At 35.8% G+C, this 21,036-nt stretch overlaps 3 protein-coding genes across 4 annotated transcripts; all 3 read left to right on the top strand.

Moving 5' to 3' along the window:
* Window positions 1-4,576: 4,576 nt before the first annotated feature.
* On the top strand, window positions 4,577-20,388 carry LOC117621191 (golgin candidate 6). Of its 2 annotated transcripts, none has more exons than XM_034351528.1 (20): window positions 4,577-4,720; window positions 13,857-13,917; window positions 13,999-14,054; window positions 14,169-14,296; window positions 14,404-14,456; window positions 14,757-14,903; window positions 15,029-15,102; window positions 15,195-15,264; window positions 15,487-15,540; window positions 15,814-15,909; window positions 16,360-16,410; window positions 16,509-16,595; window positions 16,705-16,818; window positions 16,898-16,969; window positions 17,334-17,516; window positions 17,677-17,780; window positions 17,969-18,017; window positions 18,100-18,165; window positions 18,415-19,176; window positions 19,606-20,388. In XM_034351528.1, exons 2-20 carry the CDS (start codon window positions 13,894-13,896, stop codon window positions 20,155-20,157), a joined length of 2,742 nt encoding a protein of 913 aa, XP_034207419.1. In that variant the 5' UTR covers window positions 4,577-4,720; window positions 13,857-13,893; the 3' UTR covers window positions 20,158-20,388. The 2 variants fall into 2 exon arrangements, with proteins under 2 accessions (XP_034207419.1, XP_034207418.1); XM_034351527.1 differs by lacking the exon at window positions 4,577-4,720 and adding an exon at window positions 13,554-13,756.
* Window positions 4,947-9,797, top strand: LOC117622023 (golgin candidate 6-like). Its single transcript, XM_034352530.1, has 8 exons — window positions 4,947-5,029; window positions 5,142-5,269; window positions 5,378-5,430; window positions 5,730-5,876; window positions 6,009-6,082; window positions 6,175-6,244; window positions 6,966-7,017; window positions 9,322-9,797. The coding sequence occupies exons 1-7, from the start codon at window positions 4,947-4,949 to the stop codon at window positions 6,966-6,968; spliced, it is 558 nt and encodes a 185-aa protein (XP_034208421.1). The 3' UTR covers window positions 6,969-7,017; window positions 9,322-9,797.
* LOC117621195 lies at window positions 8,592-10,723 on the top strand. Its single transcript, XM_034351534.1, has 2 exons — window positions 8,592-8,906; window positions 10,284-10,723. The coding sequence occupies exons 1-2, from the start codon at window positions 8,670-8,672 to the stop codon at window positions 10,653-10,655; spliced, it is 609 nt and encodes a 202-aa protein (XP_034207425.1). The 5' UTR covers window positions 8,592-8,669; the 3' UTR covers window positions 10,656-10,723.
* Window positions 20,389-21,036: the final 648 nt, after the last annotated feature.

A 21,036-nucleotide genomic window follows, 5' to 3' on the forward strand; every position in this document is an offset into this window, starting at 1 on the left:
TTTGTTACACCTGAAATCCAAAATTGAAACAAACTAACCTAAAAATTGTTAATGATGTTATATTTCATTTGTTTTTACATCGTTGGAGATAATACTAGATAAATAAAACGAGTTAACATTTTAATTTAAAACAATTCATATATTTTATGTGTAGATGAACTTATTTAGAATGAAGTAAGTTACTTCGTTTGTGTCCGACGACTGCGCACTCTTATATATAGAAAAATTCGCATAATTCTCTCGTTTTTGTCCGTGTTAAGAAATTGAAAGTACAATCCACATGTAAAAAGGAAATAAATGTTTCTAATATTTAGTTTTGTTTCCTTATTCCAAATGAAAACCCAAGATGCCATCAAGAAATAAAAATGGAAATAAATGACAACCCACGAGGAAAATTTAACAAAGGATTTGAGCAATTACAGTAATCACAAACAAATAAGCCTATTGAACAGAAAATTGTGTTTATTAAACCTCCAAAAAAATTAATTACAATGGAAGAATTGAACCCATGATCCATTAAAATCAAATCAACAAGTTAACAAATGAGGTTGAACTAGCTAGCTAAACCTAGTACAATGACCCATTTTTTTTATAATTCCAAATAATTTCCTTAAATTTATAATCAATAGGTTAACATTCAATAATACACATTAATTTTAACAATTAAAATACATGTTAGAACTTAAACCATCAAATTTTTGTATAACGGTCAATTTTAACAATTAAATAAATTCCTTTATTTATATATACAAAAATAACATATATTGCAAAAATAACTTCAGTGCTCACTAGAAAAAAGAAAAAAGAAAAAAAAGAAGTACAAAATTATAGAAATATTCTATTGACCTAAATCAAATTTGGTAAAAAGAAAAAAAAAGAAAAAGAAAAAAAGAAGATAGAAATATTCTCATACTCATGTTTTGGGAGTTGCCATGTGTCCCAATAGACACGCTCCTGCCAATTATCAAGTGTTGGAATTAAACATCTTTGATAGCTAAGTCCACATGTGATAGGAATCTCACTCTTGTTTGGCTCATTGTTTGTTGTATATTGCCAAACCATAACCCATTGCGCATTCAAAGGTTTTTTATATAAAAATTTTCTCTTTTATTATGGGGGTGAAAGTAGTTGGTTTCATTTAATAATATGTGTGTGCTGTATTGGTTTAATTGGGTCTTGAAGAATCCATGCGATTGCCACCACCCCTTTGAACTCTTTTTGATGCGAGGACACCTTTGAATTAGGTTTACGAATTTCACAAGTTAAACCAAGGTAGAAATTCGAAAGCTGCATTCCATGGTAGGCAAATATTCCTTGCTCACATTATAATAATTACATGTTAATATAAATGTGAATTAAACTAGTTAATCATTACTTTAAGTATGTTACATTATACCTATCTTTGAATTTTCTTCCTCGTAAATTAGATTAATTTAGATAATTTAAACTATGTTTTTATAAAATATAAAAATATACATTAATATAGTTAAAAAAAATTAACATGTTCGGTTTAATATGATTAAACCAAAGACAAATTAGCTTAAGTGAGCCAAAATTGTAGCAATGAATTTGGGTTAGGAAGGCCTCGTTTGGTTCATGGGAAAAGAGATTGGTGATGGAAAATCAATTGTTTTTTCATGTTTGGTAAGTCCAGACATAGGAAATCGTTGCCTAGCCCATGAGAAAGTAGGGGGGAAAGTAAAGTCATCCTTCCAAATTGAGTTTTGTTTTCCTTCTTCATAGAAAAGTTTGGAAAAATGAGCCAATATTAAATAAATATTTTTCATGATCATTTTGTTCCTATTAACAATTTAGAATTACAATATAGCATTAAATGTATTTTTGTTTTATTTGATTTAATATGGGTATAATTGAAAATTTATACAAACTTTGTTTTTCATTCTTACTTAAACAAATATGGGAAAGGAAATAAAGTGATATCTCCTGATTACTTTTCTAGTATTACCAAATATGGCAAATAAAATTTTTATTTTATATATTTTGAAAAATAATTTTTCCTCAAATTCGTTCTGTAAACCAAACAAGAGTGGGGTGGAGGGGGGGGGGGAGGGGGGGAAGAAAAGTAAAACGAAGTAAAAAACAAGACATGGACTAATACAAACGTGAAGATGACAGCACATTGAGTGGGACTGGGATTGGGACTGTGGGGTATTTTTATAATACGCAGCTTCCTAGAAAGTTCAATGGAAAAATTGGAAATGTCGAAATTTGTTGTTTTTTGAAGGCCAAGAAAAAAAAAAAGCACTAAGTATAGTTTCAGCATATTCTATGATACAAGGGAATCGCTCTCGCTGCACTGCGTATGATAAAGAATGGCAAACCTGTTGGAACTTTTCGGAGAAAGTAATTAACACTAAAAAAATGATTATGTATAATTTAATTCACTAACTTGTTTGCTAATTAAACTGCATCCTCAATTGGTAAATAATTAACTTCTTCTTCACCACTAAAGAATCTGTGTACATCTTGTACACGTGTTATAATATAAGTGTATATTTATTGATATTATTCTATAAATTGAGGAAAAATAAACCATGTCTTCCGCTCATATTATAACACGTGTACAAGATGTACCACGTGTCCACAAGGCGGAGGGAGCTAAGGTCCAAATGGTCATAGCCCCCTCATTGAGGCCTTTGTTTTCTTAGCACAATTATCAATCTTTTATCAAATTTCAAAATGCCATTTTTATGTTTTCCCTCTATCTCTTTTCATTATTATTACTACCCCTTCTAAATCTCTTCTTGTCTTATTTCAACTCTAAATTTTGTAGTAATAAACTACAATTGGAATTTCTTAGTGTGTATATTTAACGAAGTACATTTAATTTCCATCAATATATTTTGCTAGTATCAATGATGAGTTCATAGTCGATATAATATATATAAAATAATAGAGTATAGTAATCAAATTTAGGGATTTTGTATCAAATAAAAAATTAATTCAAATGTCATTTCAGCATTTGAGGGTGCCTCATCTGTACAAAGTTTCTAGCTCTGCCACTGTGTGTCCATACTACCGAGAGAAAGAAAGAATGTCCGAAAAGGAAGATTAGATAAAATATTTGGAAATAAGTTACCAATTAAATTTTATTTTTCACTTTTTATTGCACCCATTTTTGTGCCTACTTTGTTATGGAAATGATGGCTTTTGTAGACCATATAACTTTTTAACTTTTAATTCCAAGGTAAAAGGTGAATGGATTTATTAAAAGATACATTGCCGGATGGATTCTTGGCTCTTTGAACTAACTTAAAAGACATAATGACAGAATATTGACCACCCACCTTTGGAAAAATGTTAGGCTTTGCAGAATTGCAGTTGGTATACGCTGTTGTGACAGAGAAACCCTAGCCCTATCTTCCAAGACCCGACTTACAAGATTTAGAAGGGAAAGGACTTGATTAAGTTCTCATTACTTTTTGAGTGTGAATGCCAAGTGGCTGTTTCAGAACCCACATATCCAAAAAGCCTCATCAGACTTTTAGGCCTCCCACTCAAGACTTTCGAAACGACCTGCCCGTATTGGAAGGGCCTGTTTGGATCCACCTCTCTAACTTGTACTGTTTTTTACCCTTTTCCAGTTTCTACATTCAATCAAACAATTGTTTATATGGTATTCAGCCATTGTGTTGTGTATTAACAATTGTTTATCTCCTCCATGATTATATAAGCAAATTGCAAGAGAGATGCATGCCTAGAGCACATCGTCCACGGCGCGGGGATTTATGTCCTAAACTTTTGACTTTTGTTGGGTCGTTTGCTAAAATCAAACAAATAAAAACATGACCTAATAAAATAACGAAAAAAGCTGCCAACTTTGTTAGGGGAGCCACACCACCTTGTCTTGTTGAGACCTGCCTTTCTTTTTCCGGGAACAAATGTATTTTTGAGCCTTGAATAGACAATCTTATGACTTTTAATGAGTACCATAATTTTTATTTAAAAAAAAAAAAAATCAAGAAATGGGAGGCACTGAATCAAGTCTTATCTTGTGTGCAGATATAAAATATCCTAGTACAACTAGAGCTAGAAATCCCCGGCCAAGTCATTGTCTGGCCCTATAATAGACTCTTCTCACCAGTGCACCCCAAAAAAGGCAAATGCTTGTTAGACTAACAAAATCGAGAGAAATTGACAGATATTCTGTACCACTTAACCTACTCTGCAGGACAGCCCAAATTTAATCTTGGGCCAACTTAGGTTTGCTAGAATTTCTGCGACAAAGGCTCTGTGTTCTATTTTTAGTGGCTTGTTTTGTTTTTTGGCTTTTGGGCTGGGTTTTTTGTGCAAACGAAATAAGCTGGAAGTGGGCTGGAAGGCACCATAACCCGAAATGCTTCCGCCGAGGACGTAAGTTGCCACTTGTACCTTGCAATATTTGACATTGATGGGTCTCGGGTCAGTGAGTTTACACGTATTTTATATTATCAAAATTCTTCTTCTTAGGCTCAGCGAGAAGAAAAGAGTGTTAGCGTAGCTGTGCCATGTTCTGCGTTTTGATCAGGACTTAGAATTTACAAGTTACAACCCCCCCCAAACAAACAAACAAAAAAAAAAAGGGAAAAAAAAAGAAAGAAAAAAAAAAAGATCTGCGACAGCAAAAGTGAATCTCTTAGACTAGATCGATCACTTCATATTCCTCTCATCGATTTGTCAGCTTAATTGATTATCTTCCCGGACTCAGTTTCTCAAGCAGGCAAGTCATTTTGTGTTTCAACAAATTTTGCTTCCAATTTAGGGTTTCTCTGATTAATTCGCGCTAAAATTGGCTGAATTTTCTTGGTGTTTGGTTGCAGGATTTCTCGAGTCTCAGTGTGACCTGAGTAATCGGCAATGGATTTGGTCTCTGGTTACAAGGTGACCTAACTTCTCCCTCTCTCTCTCTGTCTTTCATTTGTCCTTACAAACTCGTTTGGTCTCTTATGGCTTCGCGTGCAGGGGGTTGTAGGGCTCGTTTTCGGCAAGAGAAATCTGGTTCTTCAAATGAATCTTCAAATGAAGATAGGTACTTCACTCCTATATTCACCAAATTCCATACACACTACTCCCGCTGTTGCTTAGTTATAATTGTTGAATGGTATGTGACCAATCTACTCTGTCATTGTTTCAATATGTAGCTATGTTGAACGCTTGCTCGATTGTATTAGCAATGGTAAACTGTCAGAGGACAGGAGGACTGCTATGCTCGAGCTTCAATCTGTTGTGGCAGAAAGCTCTAATGCACAGCTAGCATTTGGAGCAATGGGTGATTGCTCCTCTTCTTGTTTGCAAATTGCAACAGTGGTTTAGTTTTTCATTTTATGTTTGTCATCTATGACATTTTTCATTCATTTATTTTTTTTCTTTTTTGCAGGCTTTCCTGTTATGATGGGCATATTAGAGGAAGAACGCGATGATGTTGAAATGGTTGTTAAATTTTCTTCTTCTTTTCACATTTCCCCTTAATCGCATTGTTTTTCCCGAGTTATCATGGTGTAGAATCCGTTCTGGTGTTTTATTGAAACTGTTCGGGTGCCACTGATGGAACTGTTTTTATTTTCTGATAGACTTATTTCACTTTTCCTGCATCTTTTTAGGAATGCGAATGTGATTGTTATGCACTTTTCACCTGTCCCAGTGATTCTTTGAACTTTCCTCCAAACGTAATTCTTAATGTCAATTTATATTCATGCATAAAGTCTCATTTATGTTTTCCGCATATGCAGGTTCGAGGTGCCCTAGAAACTCTTGTAAGTGCCTTGACTCCTATTGACCATGCAAAAGGCCCAAAGAATGAAATTCAACCAGCTCTAATGAACGCTGATTTGCTCTCCAGAGAAGCTGACAACATTTCACTTCTTCTGAGTTTGTTGGTTAGAGTTCTCTAATTATATTTGCAAAATTCTTTTCATCATTCTATTTAAAGTTGCTTGATTTTTGCTATGTTTTCTTGGTTCATGCACATAGTTTGACAATGTTTATATTTATTTTTGTTGTTTTTGCAGTCAGAGGACGATTTCTATGTACGATATTACACTCTTCAACTTTTGACAGCTCTTCTCACAAATTCTCCAAATAGGTATCAGTTTAGAACTACTATTTCCCTTTAGTCTAATTTTTTTGGATTCTTTTAGTGGTTTTAGAAATAATTTTTTCTAAGTTCCTCTTCAGGTTACAGGAAGCCATTCTGACCATACCTCGTGGTATAACTCGCTCAATGGATATGCTTATGGATCGTGAGGTACAATTCACTGAATGATAATTTATCATTTTGCATTTAACTCTATTATCGACATGTTTCGCTACAATTTAACTTTTAAGCTAAAATTCGTGTTTATTGGTCACCTCTCTATTTGAGGATTTTTTTTGAAATCTTTTGGAACCTATGAATTATTGAAATATGATTGTGGTATCAATCTTTTCCTGTTGTTCAGTCATATTGAAATTTGTAACGCCAATTATAGCCGTTTGGTGGTTTTTTTGCTCTTTCGCTAGACACCCCCCAATTCCAAAAACTGGAAGTAAGAGAGAAAAAAATAAAAAAAACCCAAATATAAAATGTATCCTTCTTAAGCCCCAACACAAAATAAAACAATTCCTCTTTATATGATTTATTTTGAGGGTTAGATTCAAAGACTTTAATTTTCCCGATGATTCAAATTTTATCTTTTCGTATTTAGATATTTTTTTCCGATTAAGGATTAAATCTTTGTTAATGTTTCGGGTATAGTATGTTTACTGTTTCATTGTTTCGGGTATACTATGTTTAATCAGTTTGATTTTATGTACGATAATTATTTTTTCCTCTTCTGTTATTTATCTCTTATTTATCTATTTTTTTAATTTTTATAATTGCCTTTATTGTAAAGGTCCTCTATTGGGCCCAGCTCACATTAATTTGTTCTCAGTGGCCTTACAGCCTATTATACCACACCCTTAAAATCATATTGTCTTCTACACAGTGAGAGAGAGATTGCTGTGCGAGAGTGATTGCTTTGCGAGGATGTCTGATCTGTAAGTTTTACTATTGCTTTTTAGAATTATAACACTGAGCTTTATCCACAATACATCATTTAATGAAAACATTCACATCTGTCACAATGTGTATGCAACAATTGAAAATCCTGAATTCAGAATTATAACACTGAACTTTAACCACAATACAACTAATGATAACATTCACATCTGTTACAATGCATATGCAACATTTGAAAATCCAGAATTTAGAATTACAACACTGAACTTTATCCACAATACAACATCTAATGATAGCATCCACAATGCAGAAAGACAGAAATGCAAGCTTCCAGAAATTCAATAAACTCCTCCGAGAGGCGCGGCTGCAAATACAAGGCAATGCCAAAGTGTCCAATGGACTCATTGGGGAGCAGCATTGTGTCAAGCTTCGACTTGGCTGCAACGAATGTTGCAGCATTATGGACCCGGGATTGGGCATTGGACCGATGATTGTGCAACAAATCCATAAGCTGAGGTTGTGCAGCTGCTGAGGTAGGATCTGGCCTCCTAAACAGACATTGACTTCTTTAAGAAATATATAACAATTCTAAAAAGAAATAACAAAAAACAGAAAATAACAACCTGCAACAGAACCCTTAAAAAATAAATAAAAGAAATTAATAACAAAAAATACAGAAAACAACAACTTGCAACAAAACCCAAAAAAATAAACAAAAGAAATTTAAACACAGAGAGAGATCAGACCTATGATCCCAGAGTTCGTCTGGAAAAAGCCCACCTTCTATAATATATTTTGTATCAACGATATCAAAGCCATCTCGAAGATCTTCCGTAAGACTAGATCGCCTAAATATAATATACCAATTAGAAAAGAAATCAAACACTAAATCAGAAACAAAAACAAAACCCTCAAAAGATGTAATAAAACTCACCAATCAAACATCCTCTCACATAGCACTCTCTCTCGCACAGGACGCTCTCCCTGCTCTCTCTCTCTCTGTCTCTCTCGGTGTAGAGGACAACATGGTTTTAAGTAGGCTTAGGCCCAAAAGTTGGCCTTAAGCCACTGAGTACAATTACTTATTCTTCCTCTAAGTGAGTGTATTATAAAGGCCAAGCTCACAGTAATTGTACTCAGTGGCTTATAAAGGCCAACTTTTGGGCCTAAGCCTACTTAAAACCATGTTGTCCTCTACACAGAGAGAGAGAGAGAGAGAGAGAGGATGTCTGATCGGTGAGTTTTATTATGTCTTTTTAGGGTTTTGTTTTTGTTTTTGATTTTAGTGTTGATTTCTTTTCTAATTGGTATATTATATTTAGGCGATCTAGTCTTACGGAAGATCTTTGAGATGCCTTTGATATCGTTGATACAATATATATGCTAGAAGGTGGGCTTTTTCTAGACGAACTCCGGGATCATAGGTCTGATCTCTCTCTGTGTTTAAATTTCTTTTGTTTATTTTTTTGGGTTTTGTTGCAAGTTGTTGTTTTCTGTATTTTTTGTTATTAATTTCTTTTATTTATTTTTTAAGGGTTTTGTTGCAGGTTGTTATTTTCTGTTTTTTGTTATTTCTTTTTAGAATTGTTATATATTTCTTAAAGAAGTCAATGTCTGTTTAGGAGGTCAGATCCTGCCTCAGCAGCTGCACAACCTCAGCTTATGGATTTGCTGCACAATCATCGGTCCAATGCCCAATCCCGGGTCCACAATGCTGCAACATTTGTTGCAGCCAAGTCGAAGCTTGACACAGTGCTGCTCCCCAATGATTCCATTGGGCACTTTGGCATTGCCTTGTATTTGCAGCCGCGCCTCTCGGAGGAGTTTATTGAATTTCTGGAAGCTTGCATTTCTGCATTGTGGAATGCTTGTAGAGGTGTTTGTTCAGCTCTTTCGGCATGATCTTGATCGTCTTCTTTTCTGTGAGGTAATGTTAAATGTATATTATTTTACTAGTATACTTAATTCTGCCCCTAAGTAATGTAGCCTCTTATTTATCTCCTGTTTTGAGATTGATGTTGTATTGCAGATAAGTAGTTCAGTGTTATGAATTCTGGATTTTCAGTTGTTGCATATGCATTGTCACAGATGTGAATATTATCATTAGATGTTGTATTGTGGATAAGTTCGGTGTTCTAATTGTAAATTCTGGAATTTCAATTGTTGCATATGCATTGTCACAGATGTGAATGTTATCATTAGATGATGTATTGCGAATAAGTAGTCTGGTGTTATGATTTCTAAATTCTGGATTTTCAATTGTTGCATATGCATTGTCACAGATGTGAATGTTATCATTAGTTTATTGTCTAACTTGCTTATCAAGCTCAATTATACTGTAGCTATGGAGCTGCCTTGGACCAAACATTTTTTCAAATTCATACCACTTCCCTCCTTTAGCATATATGTTAGAAAATAAGGTGTGGTATCCAGATTCATCTGTGCTAATATCTAAAAGGTTTCTTTCAAAAGCTTTTAATCATGTCCATCCTTTGGTGGTCTCGATTGCTCTGTTGATGTACGTGACAGTTTGGTATCGATTGGTTTTGGGATGAATGAAATGAAAGCAGTTTTGATAGTGAGAGACTTGTTAGAAGAGTTCAAGGTGATGAAGTTGGTGTTCTAGGATTTTCCCTTTGAGATGATGATCTTCTAGGATAAGTTGCCTTTATATGCTAGTGTTAGAGAAAATTGTTTTCTTTTAGAATTCCACTTTCTTGTAATAGATAATGAATTGACTTCCTTGATTGCTAACAAGTACATTAAAGATTGGATTCTTTCCGTTAAATGCATCAGACGTATGAGAGAGTTTTGTGTCCGTACTTGTTCCACGAGGATTTTGGAGCAAACAGTCATCAACCCAAGTAAAAAGATGGGGACCAAAAAAGTAACCACTCATTTAGGTGCACAAAAGATATTTAAAACAACGAAGTTGAGATTTTTGCTTTAGTTTGTATAAATTATGAAGCGCAATCATTAAAAGAATGTGTAAGACGACTCAAATTGCATAATAAGTGATCATAGGAAATGAATTCAAATAAGCAGGAAAGCAGAAATAGAAACAATGAACCACATAAATCCAGTTCTATCTATTCCATGATGATTCTGCTATTTCTTTTATTGATTGTTCAAAGCTTTTGTAATAGATAGCCTAGAAATTGCTCCAGATTTACAAAATTCGACACTAACTATGATCCCAACATGACTGCAATTGAATTGTGAAGCATTCCTGTTATAGACTAGTTGACACCACATCTTACATGAGAATCAAATTATTTAAGATGAAAACTTTCATCTTTTGCAGATGCAGCGACTCTGCCTCCTTTTAGTTTCTGTAATCTCAAGTTCCGTTAGTGCGGGTGCGGCTCATAGAAAATCTAGGGAGATAGATAAAAAGATATTACGACACAAACCATGCGCACCTGTTAGTAATCAGGATGATACATCAAACCTCAGTAATGTGAGCTTGTTTTCAGAGTTCTTGTGCAATATCATACTGTTCCGTATTCAAAGCATACTGCCATTTTGGGGAGGAAGAGGAGAGTTTTTTTTGGGGTGTGGGTGGTCAAAAGAGGAGAGATTGGTAAGAGGGAAGGAGGAGAGTTCTTCTGCAATATCATACTGTCATATTTGGGAATTGAAAAAATTACGTGGCACATTCATGATCACTAGATAAATTTGAATGATCAAGAAGATAACAAATGTCACGTTTAAAAAAACGAATGGAGTCGTGTGTTGACAATGCTAAAGGCCCAAAGAATGAAATTGAACCAGCTCTAATGAACGCTGATTTGCTCTCCAGAGAAGCAGACAACATTTCATTTCTTCCGAGTTGTTTCAGAGTTCTCTAATTATATTTGCAAAATTCTTTTCAACATTTCACCTTCAACTCCAACCTGAAGGTGCTTGTTTTACATGTATGTATGTAATCTTGGGCCATATCGTACGCATTGGGTCTTGAGGTGGGCCAGTTTCCTAACAAATAAAACCAGGGCCTGGTAAACCCCAACATTGGACCTGAGGACAGCCCAAATTTAATCTTGGGCCTACTTTGGTTTGCTAGAGTTTCTACCACAAAGGCTTTGTGTTCCTTTTTTTCGTGGTTTGTTTTGTTTTTTGGCATGCGGGCTGGGTATTCTGTGCAAACTAAATAAGCTTGAAGTGGGCTCGAAAGCACAATAACCCAAAATGCTTCGGCCGAGGACGTAAGTTGCCACTTATAACTTGCCAGATTTGACATTGATGGGTCTCGGGTCAGTGAGTTTACACGTAATTAATTCTCTATTTTTTATTTTGGACAAATTACAGTAAATCCCACAGCTTATAGAGTCATTTATGAGTTCATATATGATTTTGAGGACATTTACAAGTACATATTCAACGTCGTGGAAAACTTACAATTTGCCCCTTTCGTTAGCGAGACCGTCAGAAAATCTGTTATCTGCCAATGTATCATTTGTGGGACCCATTTTTTAAATTGACGTGGACAGAAAACTAATAAACTATTATACAAAATAAGTAAAATTATATTAAATAATTAATTTTCATTTAAAATCAAAATAAAAAGAAAAATCATTCTCTCTCTCTTTCTCTGAAAGAATGCAAGAACACAAAGGAACTTCCCCAGGCTCAACTAGCGACTCTGTCTGTGTTGCTCAACTCACGAGGCTTCGTCGTAGCGAACCCATCATCCACAACTTCATCCGGCAACGGTAGAGTCACTGTCGCTCGTAGGCTCCCTGACCCTAACGGAATGAGATTTCGGGACGAAATGGGTATCGGATATGAGGATCCCCGAACTTGAAAAATCCCTGACGGATATGGGGAGGGGATGGTATTGACGTTCCCATCCCCGAAAATATATATGTTTATATTTAAATAAATAAATAAATAAATAAATAAATAAATAAATAAATATAATATTTATGTTTAACCCTAAGTTAACTTCCCTCTCTTAATTATTCCTAATCTTCTCTGAAATTTCATATTAATGTGATTTTGAATAGTTGAGTTGAACTTTATAGTTAATTTGGATGTGTTTAATGATAATTTAATATGTAACTTAATGTTAAAATATATGATATTTTTTTATGAAAAAAATTTGGGGATTCGGGGCCGATATGGGGGATAGTCCCTTGACGGGGACGGGGATGGGTTCGGGGACGGAGGCGGGGATGGGAATGGTATTGTCATACCCGGTCCCTACCCGACCAGTGGTGGATCCACAGAGGCGCAAGGAGGTGCAACTGCACCTCCCCTTGCTGGAAAGCCATGGAAGAAGTTGGAAACTGCCCCTCTGCTGGTGTGCTCGCCATGTGCTCGTCCTAATGCCTCAAAGATGTTTTATCAGTTTGCTGCGCCAACAACGTACAACGCGATCTTTTTTTTATTTTTATTTTTTATATTTATAAAAAAAAGCTCTGGCCAAAACGACGTCGTTTTGGACCAGAGTTTTAAAATAAAAATAAAACAACGTAGTGAAGAAAAAGCCTTACCTTCTATAGAAGACGATCGTCCAATCCAAGTTTAGAAGCCTTAAACCCTTACTCCCATCCACTGTTCAAATGTAATTACTAATTAATCAACTAGGAATTAGAATTTTTGATTGAGAGGGCTCGGTGTTCTCGCAGCAATCTATGCACTAATGTGCTGATATCAAACAAATTTCTGAATAAAAAATACAAATATCTTGTTTTTACTTTTCTTGTTTAGCAAAGGCAAAGCAAACCCAACAACAACAAGAAGGTCTGGTTTTGTTTTTCTTCTTCAGTAGCAAAAGGCTCTTCGGATTTATTTATTTATTTAATTTAAGACTTTTTGGATTTTTCTTTTAAGTCTACAAAGGGCACACTGTAATCTTTAAATGGTCTTTAGAATTTTTCTAAATGTTATTTTTATTTTTATTTTTCTGATTTAGCTCTCTGTATTTGTATGATCAATAGCAAATTTAAGCAGAAAGTGACTATGCGCGACTCGAGGTATGATCAATTATGATTCATTTATTTAATTGAGAATTTGATATGCATTTTGATTAGATTAATTGAGATTGATTTTGATTAGATTAATTGGTATTGATTTTGGTTAGATTAAGAGCATTTGAAATAGTTTTTTTAAAGAGCTTTTATCCTTTTAAAAATTGCACATCCGTTGAAAAATTTATGAATCCGCCACTGTACCCGACCTATTGCCACCAGTGCACTGTGCACCCCAAAAAGGGCAAATGCTTGTTAGACTAACAAAATCGAGAGAAATTGAGAGATATTCTGTACCACTTAACCTACTCTGCTGGCAGCCCAAATTTAATCCTGGGCCAACTTAGGTTTGCTAGAATTTCTGCGACAAAGGCTCTGTGTTCTTTTTTTAGTGGTTTGTTTTGATTTTTGGCTTTTGGGCTGGGTTTTCTGTGCAAACCAAATAAGCTGGAAGTGGGCTGGAAGGCACAATAACCCCAAATGCTTCCGCCGAGGACGTAAGTTGCCATATTTGACATTGATGGGTCTCGGGTCAGTGAGTTTACACGTAATTAATTCTTTTTTATTTTATATTATCAAAATTACTTCTTCTTCTTAGGCTCAGCGAGAAGAATAGAGTGTTAGCGTAGCTGTGCCATGTTCTACGTTTTGGTCAGGACTTAGAATTTACCCAAAAAAAATAAAAAAAATAAAAAAATCCTCGAAAGCAAAAGTGAATCTCTTAGATTAGATCGATCACTTCATATCCCTCTCATCGATTCGTCAGCTTAATTGATTATCTTCCCGGTTTCAGTTTCTCAAGCAGGCAAGTCATTTTGTGTTTCAACAAATTTTGCTTCCAATTTAGGGTTTCTCTGATTAATTCGCGCTAAATTTGGCTGAATTTTCTTGGTGTTTGGTTGCAGGATTTCTCGAGTCTCAGTGTGACCTGAGAAATCGGCAATGGATTTGGTCTCTGGTTACAAGGTGACCTAACTTCTCCCTCTCTCTCTTTGTCTTTCTTTTGTCCTTACAAACTCGTTTGGTCTCTTATGGCTTCGCGTGCAGGGGGTTGTAGGGCTCGTTTTTGGCAACGAGAAATCTGGTTCTTCAAATGAAGATAGGTACTTCCCTCCTTCTATATTCACCAAATCCATACACACTACTCCCGCTGTTGCTTAGTTATAATTGTTGAATGGTATGTGACCAATCTACTCTGTCATTGTTTCAATATGTAGCTATGTTGAACGCTTGCTCGATTGTATTAGCAATGGTAAACTGTCAGAAGACAGGAGGACTGCTATGCTCGAGCTTCAATCTGTTGTGGCAGAAAGCTCTAATGCACAGCTAGCATTTGGAGCAATGGGTGATTGCTCCTCTTCTTGTTTGCAAATTGCAACAGTGGTTTAGTTTTTCATTTTATGATTGTCATCTATGACATTTTTCATTCATTTCTTTTTTTCTTTTTTGCAGGCTTTCCTGTTATGATGGGCATATTAAAGGAAGAATGCGATGATGTTGAAATGGTTGCTAAATTTTCTTCTTCTTTTCACATTTCCCCTTAATCGCTTTGTTTTTCCCGAATTATCATGGTGTAGAATCCGTTGTGGTGTTTTATTGAAACTGTTCGGGTGCCACTGATGGAACTGTTTTTATTTTCTGATAGAGATATTTCACTTGTTCTGCATCTTTTTAGGAATGCGAATGTGATTGTTATGTCCTTTTCACCTGTCCCAGCGATTCTTATGAACTTTCCTCCAAACGTAATTCTTAATGTCAATTTATATTCATGCATAAAGTCTCATTTATGTTTTCCGCATATGCAGGTTCGAGGTGCCCTAGAAACTCTTGTAAGTGCCTTGACTCCTATTGACCATGCAAAAGGCCCGAAGAATGAAATTCAACCAGCTCTAATGAACGCTGATTTGCTCTCCAGAGAAGCAGACAACATTTCACTTCTTCTGAGTTTGTTGGTTAGAGTTTTATATTTGCAAAATTCTTTTCATCATTCTATTTAAAGTTGCTTGATTTTTGCTATATTTTCTTGGTTCATGCACATAGTTTGACAATGTTATATTTACTTTTGTTGTTTTTGCAGTCAGAGGAGGATTTCTATGTACGATATTACACTCTTCAACTTTTGACAGCTCTTCTTACAAATTCTCCAAATAGGTATCAGTTTAGAACTACTATTTCCCTTTAGTCTAATTTTTTTGGATTCTTTTAGTGGTTTTAGAAATAATTTTTTCTGAGTTCCTCTTCAGGTTACAGGAAGCCATTCTGACCATACCTCGTGGTATAACTCGCTTAATGGATATGCTTATGGATCGTGAGGTACAATTCACTGAATGATAATTTATCATTTTGCATTTAACTTTATTATCAACATGTTTCGCTACAATTTAACTTTTAAGCTAAAATTCGTGTTTATTGGTCACCTCTCTATTTGAGGATTTTTTTGAAATCTTTTGGAACCTATGAATTATTGAAATATGATTGTGGTATCAATCTTTTCCTGTTGTTCAGTCATACTGAACTTTTGTGTTTTCCTTCTAGGTTATACGAAATGAGGCCTTATTACTTCTTACTTACTTGACCCGTGAAGCTGAGGTAAGATTTTTCTCCTACATGATCCTCTGTCTCTTCTTTTTATTTAGTTATATTTGTTGAACTTGTGACTGAAAAGTGCGTTTCTTTCCTTTTTTTGAAAAGAGACTCAATATTTTGTTGGTGTAAACAATAAAATTACAATCAAGTGGGCAAGATGTCCGTTCCGAAAGTACAACAGAACACTAATACATAAAAGCTATCAATTGCTAAACCATCAGAACTGAAAAGTGTGTTTTTACCTTTTTATTAACTGATAGATTATTATGATTTCAGGAAATTCAAAAAATTGTGGTCTTCGAAGGTGCTTTGGAAAAGATTTTCAGCATCATCAAAGAAGAAGGTGGTTCTGATGGTGGTGTTGTTGTGCAGGTAATTCTCTTTGACTAATTCTTTTCATATTTAATTCGCTGTGTGACTTGTTTAAGTGTCGTTGCTGATAAACCACTTGTCAAGCTTCCTTCTACGGATTAGTTTTGTAAAATTGACATGAATCTAAAGCCTTTCTTTCTTTGGTAGGTTTAGACTTTATAACTATACTGATATTTTCACCAAATTTTATAGGTAAAATAAATATTTTCAACTATTTCACTGCAAGGGATGCAAATGTTTGTTTGTTATGTACTAAATTTGTAAAACACTTACTTGTCATGTTCTAATGCCTTGCCTATAGAGGGATATCTGTTGGCACACTGTGTTACAAAATAAAATGTGTGTGTATTTCATAAATCAAGTTCCCATTTCTAATACCTGCTAATCTCTAAAAGAAATTGAGAAATCAATTGATTTTGGAAATGGTTCTAATGTAATACACTTCTGCAGGACTGTATTGAATTGCTGAACAATCTTATTCGGAAGAATGCATCTAATCAGGTTTTTAGTTTTTGCTGTTGCTCTTATTCTTGTAATCATTGTTGTCATTTGTGCATTTGGTTTCTTTTTGCTTCTAATTAAAAGCATGTGTCATTCAGGTACTACTGAGGGAGACGATAGGATTTGACCCCTTCATGTCAATTTTGAAGCTACGAGGGAGTACTTACAGCTTCACTCAACAAAAGGTTAGATACTCGATTTTCATAACTTTGTATTGCAGACTGTTTTATTTATTATGGCACAACTCTTACTGGTAATTTGTTGTTGACTTTGAATTAAACTCCATGCCAGTAGACAATTAATCTACTCAGTGCGTTGGAAACTCTTAATTTGCTAATAATGGGAGGTTTGGAGGCTGATCATGGAAAAGATGCAAATATGCTGACAAATAGGACAACCCTTGTTCAGGTAGTCTATAATACTCTCTCACTAAATTAAAAATTCTGTGATATGTAGTCTTTCTGATTTTTTAATTTGCTTGATGTAGAAGAAAGCCTTGGACCATCTTCTAATGCTGGGTGTGGAAAGCCAGTGGGCACCTGTTGCTGTCCGTTGTGCAGTAAGATAGTTCTTCACCTTCATCCTCTCTCTCTCTCTCTCTCTCTCTCTCTCACGCACGCGCACACACGCACAGAGTCCCACCCAACAAACGCATCTTTTGATAGTATGTCACTATATTATATACGACCAATCAATGTCAGCTGGACATAAAAGTACTTTACCTTTGAGCCTGTCATTATGGACTAATTACATGAACTCTCCGTATCTGTTTCCCTGAAACTTATGTGGCATGCTAGGTGATAAAATTAATACTGATTTTCAAAAGGAAGACACATATTTGGTTTAGGAACTTTTTGGTAATGATGTTTATATAGTTCCTTGTAGAGATTGATGTAATTGTTAGGGTTTGTTCGCTTTGTCAGGCATTACGATGTATTGGTAATCTGATTGCCGGACATCCCAAGAATCTTGATGCCCTTGCAAGCAAATTTCTTGGAGAGGGGCTGCAGGAACCTGCTTTGAACTCAATTCTTCGAATCATCTTGCGGACATCCAGTATGCAAGAATTTGTTGCTGCAGATTATGTTTTTAAGAGCTTTTGTGAGGTTGATAATGTGTATATGCTCCTTATACCATTGATTACTTTGCTGTGCTTCGTGGGCATATTTAATTTATTACTGGCATACGAAAATTACAGCTTCATGATCGTATACTTTTTACTACTAATTTTATGTTATAAATTTTCTTCCACCTGGTTTTTATCAGAAAAATGCTGATGGCCAAACTATGTTAGCATCAACTTTGATTCCTCAACCTCATTCCATGGCTCATGCTCCTGTTGAGGAAGATGTGCACATGTCCTTTGGAAGGTTTGTGTATTGTATGTGCTTTTTTTCACTGCATGCTTCTAAATTCTGTGTTTATTATTTCAGGCTTGATTGAATTATCAAACCTTTGTAGCATCAGCTAAAGCTTGATCATCTTATTCTTTTCATCTTTCTTTGTTGGAAAAGCTACTTGCACTGACTAATTTTATAATAATTTGATTCTCTTGCAGCATGCTATTACAAGGTCTTAACTTGAGTGAGAATGATGGTGATCTTGAGGTAATGTAATACTTCAGTAGTATCTGAGTTTTGTAAAAGACTAGAATATATCTGTCCCATTAGCTAATATATTGAGGTGCAGACATGCTGCAGGGCTGCTAGTGTTCTTTCTCATGTAATGAAGGACAATATCCAGTGCAAGGAAAGGGTATGCAGTTATATCGTCTTCTGAGATCTGTCTTCTGATGTAGCAATTATTTGATTTACTGATTTTATACCAACCATGTACTTGCATTACCTTTGATGCTCGTTTTATTGTATTATCACTCATCAAAAAGAAAAAGAAGTAAAATTGTCGTCACTTTAAAATTTTTATTGGGATTGCTTGCTTTTGGAATGGTATGGGCAATTACTAGATCACTCTTAGAATGTTCTAATCTTATGAAACAATTTGCAGGTTTTGCGTATTGAACTCGAGGCACCTACACCATCTTTAGGTGCTCCTGAGCCTCTAATGCACCGTGTGGTAAAATACTTAGCCCTTGCCTCTTCCATGAAAAACAAAGATGGAAAATCAAGTGGAAACTCTTATGTTGAACCAATTATCTTGAAATTGCTGGTCACTTGGCTATCTGATTTCCCTAGTGCTGTGAATTGCTTCCTAGATTCACGTCCCCACATCACATATCTTCTTGAGTTGGTCTCCAATTCGTCTACTACAGTGTACATAAAGGGATTGGCGGCTGTTCTTCTTGGGGAGTGTGTAATCTACAACAAATCAGTTGAAAGTGGGAAGGATGCTTTTACTATAGTTGATTCTATAAGCCAGAAGGTTGGGCTCACGTCATACTTTCTGAAGTTTGATGAGATGCAGAAAAGCTTCCTTTTCACCTCTGCGAGGGCTACTCAGCCCCGTAAACAATTAACCAGATCTGCTTCTGCTAGTATGGTAGAGATTGAAGATGTTGATGAGAACAATTTATTGGATCAGAAAAATGAGGATCATCCAGTTCTCTCCTCAATCTTTGATGCTTCATTTGTAAACCTTGTTAGGAGCTTGGAGGTGAACATCAGAGAGAAAATCGTTGAGGTTTACAGTCAGCCAAAGAGCAAGGTGGCAGTGGTGCCAGCAGAATTGGAACAGAAGAGTGGGGAAAGTGATAGGGAGTATATAAAGCGGCTGAAAGCATTTGTGGAGAAGCAATGCTCTGAGATACAGGTATTGTTTTGTGTACACAAGCTCTTGGCTTCTCGTTTTCTTCGTGTCATTTTTTGCACTATGAAATCTTTTTTCTGAAGAGTTTGTCACAACGTACAACAATAGTTAGGACTTAAGAGGCAGTCAGTAGAGAGGTGTTTGGATCCGGCCATAAGTGGGCTAGGGCTATTTATGGGCGGATCTCTGCAAAGATGTGGATTGGAGCCTCCATGGGTATTTAATGGTGTGGGTTGGCCTCCATCTATTTTCCAGAAATGCAATTTTCAACCACGTATGCAACACCATTCAATCCTGAGTTTGATAGACGTGCCCTTTGTGATGTAAATGAGTACCCTAGTTGTTTCTGGAATAAGCATGCCGTTGTATGAATGCTTGAATATAATTGTATTAAAAAATATGGTTGGTTTGATATTCTTTCTTGTCTTTTAGGACCTCCTTGGTCGCAATGCAACTTTGGCTGAGGATGTGGCAACGACTGGTGTGGGCAGCAGTTATGCCCGGCCTGAGCAGGGTGCGGGATCAGACAGAGTCCAGGTAGAGACATTGAGACGAGATCTTCAAGAAGCATCTAAACGGTTGGAGTTGCTCAAGGCAGAGAAAGCCAAAATTGAATCGGAGGTATCCATGTATAGAAGCTTAGCTGGTAAAATGGAATCTGATCTGAAGAGCCTGTCGGATGCTTACAACAGTCTTGAACAGGCGAATTTTCATCTGGAGAAGGAGGTGAGAGGCCAGCAGGGCGTAGGAGGGTCTTTGTCCGTTCCAGATGTAGAGGGAATTAGGGCAGAGGCAAGGGAAGAAGCGCAGAAGGAGAGTGAGGCAGAACTGAATGATCTTCTTGTGTGCCTTGGACAAGAACAGACCAAGGTGGAAAAATTGAGTGCAAGGTTGTTGGAGTTAGGGGAGGACGTGGACAAGCTGCTTGAAGATATTGGAGATGATATGGGCCTGCCTGCTGATGGTGAAGAGGAGGAAGACTGATGATGATGCTGACGTCTTACCTTTTATTTTTATTTCATGGCGTGATCTCATCATTCATCCTCCTGGTATGGAATGGATGGTGGTGGACGGGGTTTATGCTTGGCTCTGCCTTTGTACATTTCTGGTGGAATTTGTACAGTTGATATTTATTATCATTAATACTCGAAGATTCTGGATCAAACTGTTTTTTTCTTCCTCCTCAAATTTAAATTATACTCGTTTGATTGGTAATTGTTCAAAGTTTCAATTTATTCCCTTTCCAGTATTCTTCAGGTCTGTCTTGTTTTTTGCTAGTTTTTGGACTGATAAAAGACCTTCAGATTTCATTGGAAGGGAGAATCGAATTTAGGAGCTCGAATGGATGGTAAATGCTCTTTAACACTAGGTTACAAGTCCTTTGCAAAAGTTCATATTTCTTTTTTCACTTGAGTTACAAGTCCCATGCATTGGTTCATATTTCTTTTCCTTAAAAAAAATATATATATATATATATATATATATATTCGTAGCGAAAATACGTCTAGCCAACCAAACAAGACACCTAAGTCGAAAGAAAAACAACTGTACTTTTGACACAGAGAAGTCTATTTACCGGGCAAAAATGGTAAAAGTGATTAAATTTGGTTAGATTAATTAAAATTAATGGCTATTAATGAAGAGAAAACTAGAAGCAATAAGAATAAAATAGAAATTGAGTCAGTAGTGACGTGGCTAGATAAAGTAGAAGAGGTGAAGTGGTGAAGGCCCAACAAACGCCGTCTCCGAATGCAGCGACGTGGCAAAGGAAGTCTGGCCTGATTCACAACGTCAGACAAACGACTGCACATTGACAGCCAGCAATATAAGAGCAACTCCACCCCTTAGGACTAGGGGTGGGCA

This window comes from Prunus dulcis, chromosome 3 (assembly GCF_902201215.1).
Source record: "Prunus dulcis chromosome 3, ALMONDv2, whole genome shotgun sequence".
NCBI classification, from domain to species: Eukaryota; Viridiplantae; Streptophyta; class Magnoliopsida; order Rosales; family Rosaceae; genus Prunus; species Prunus dulcis.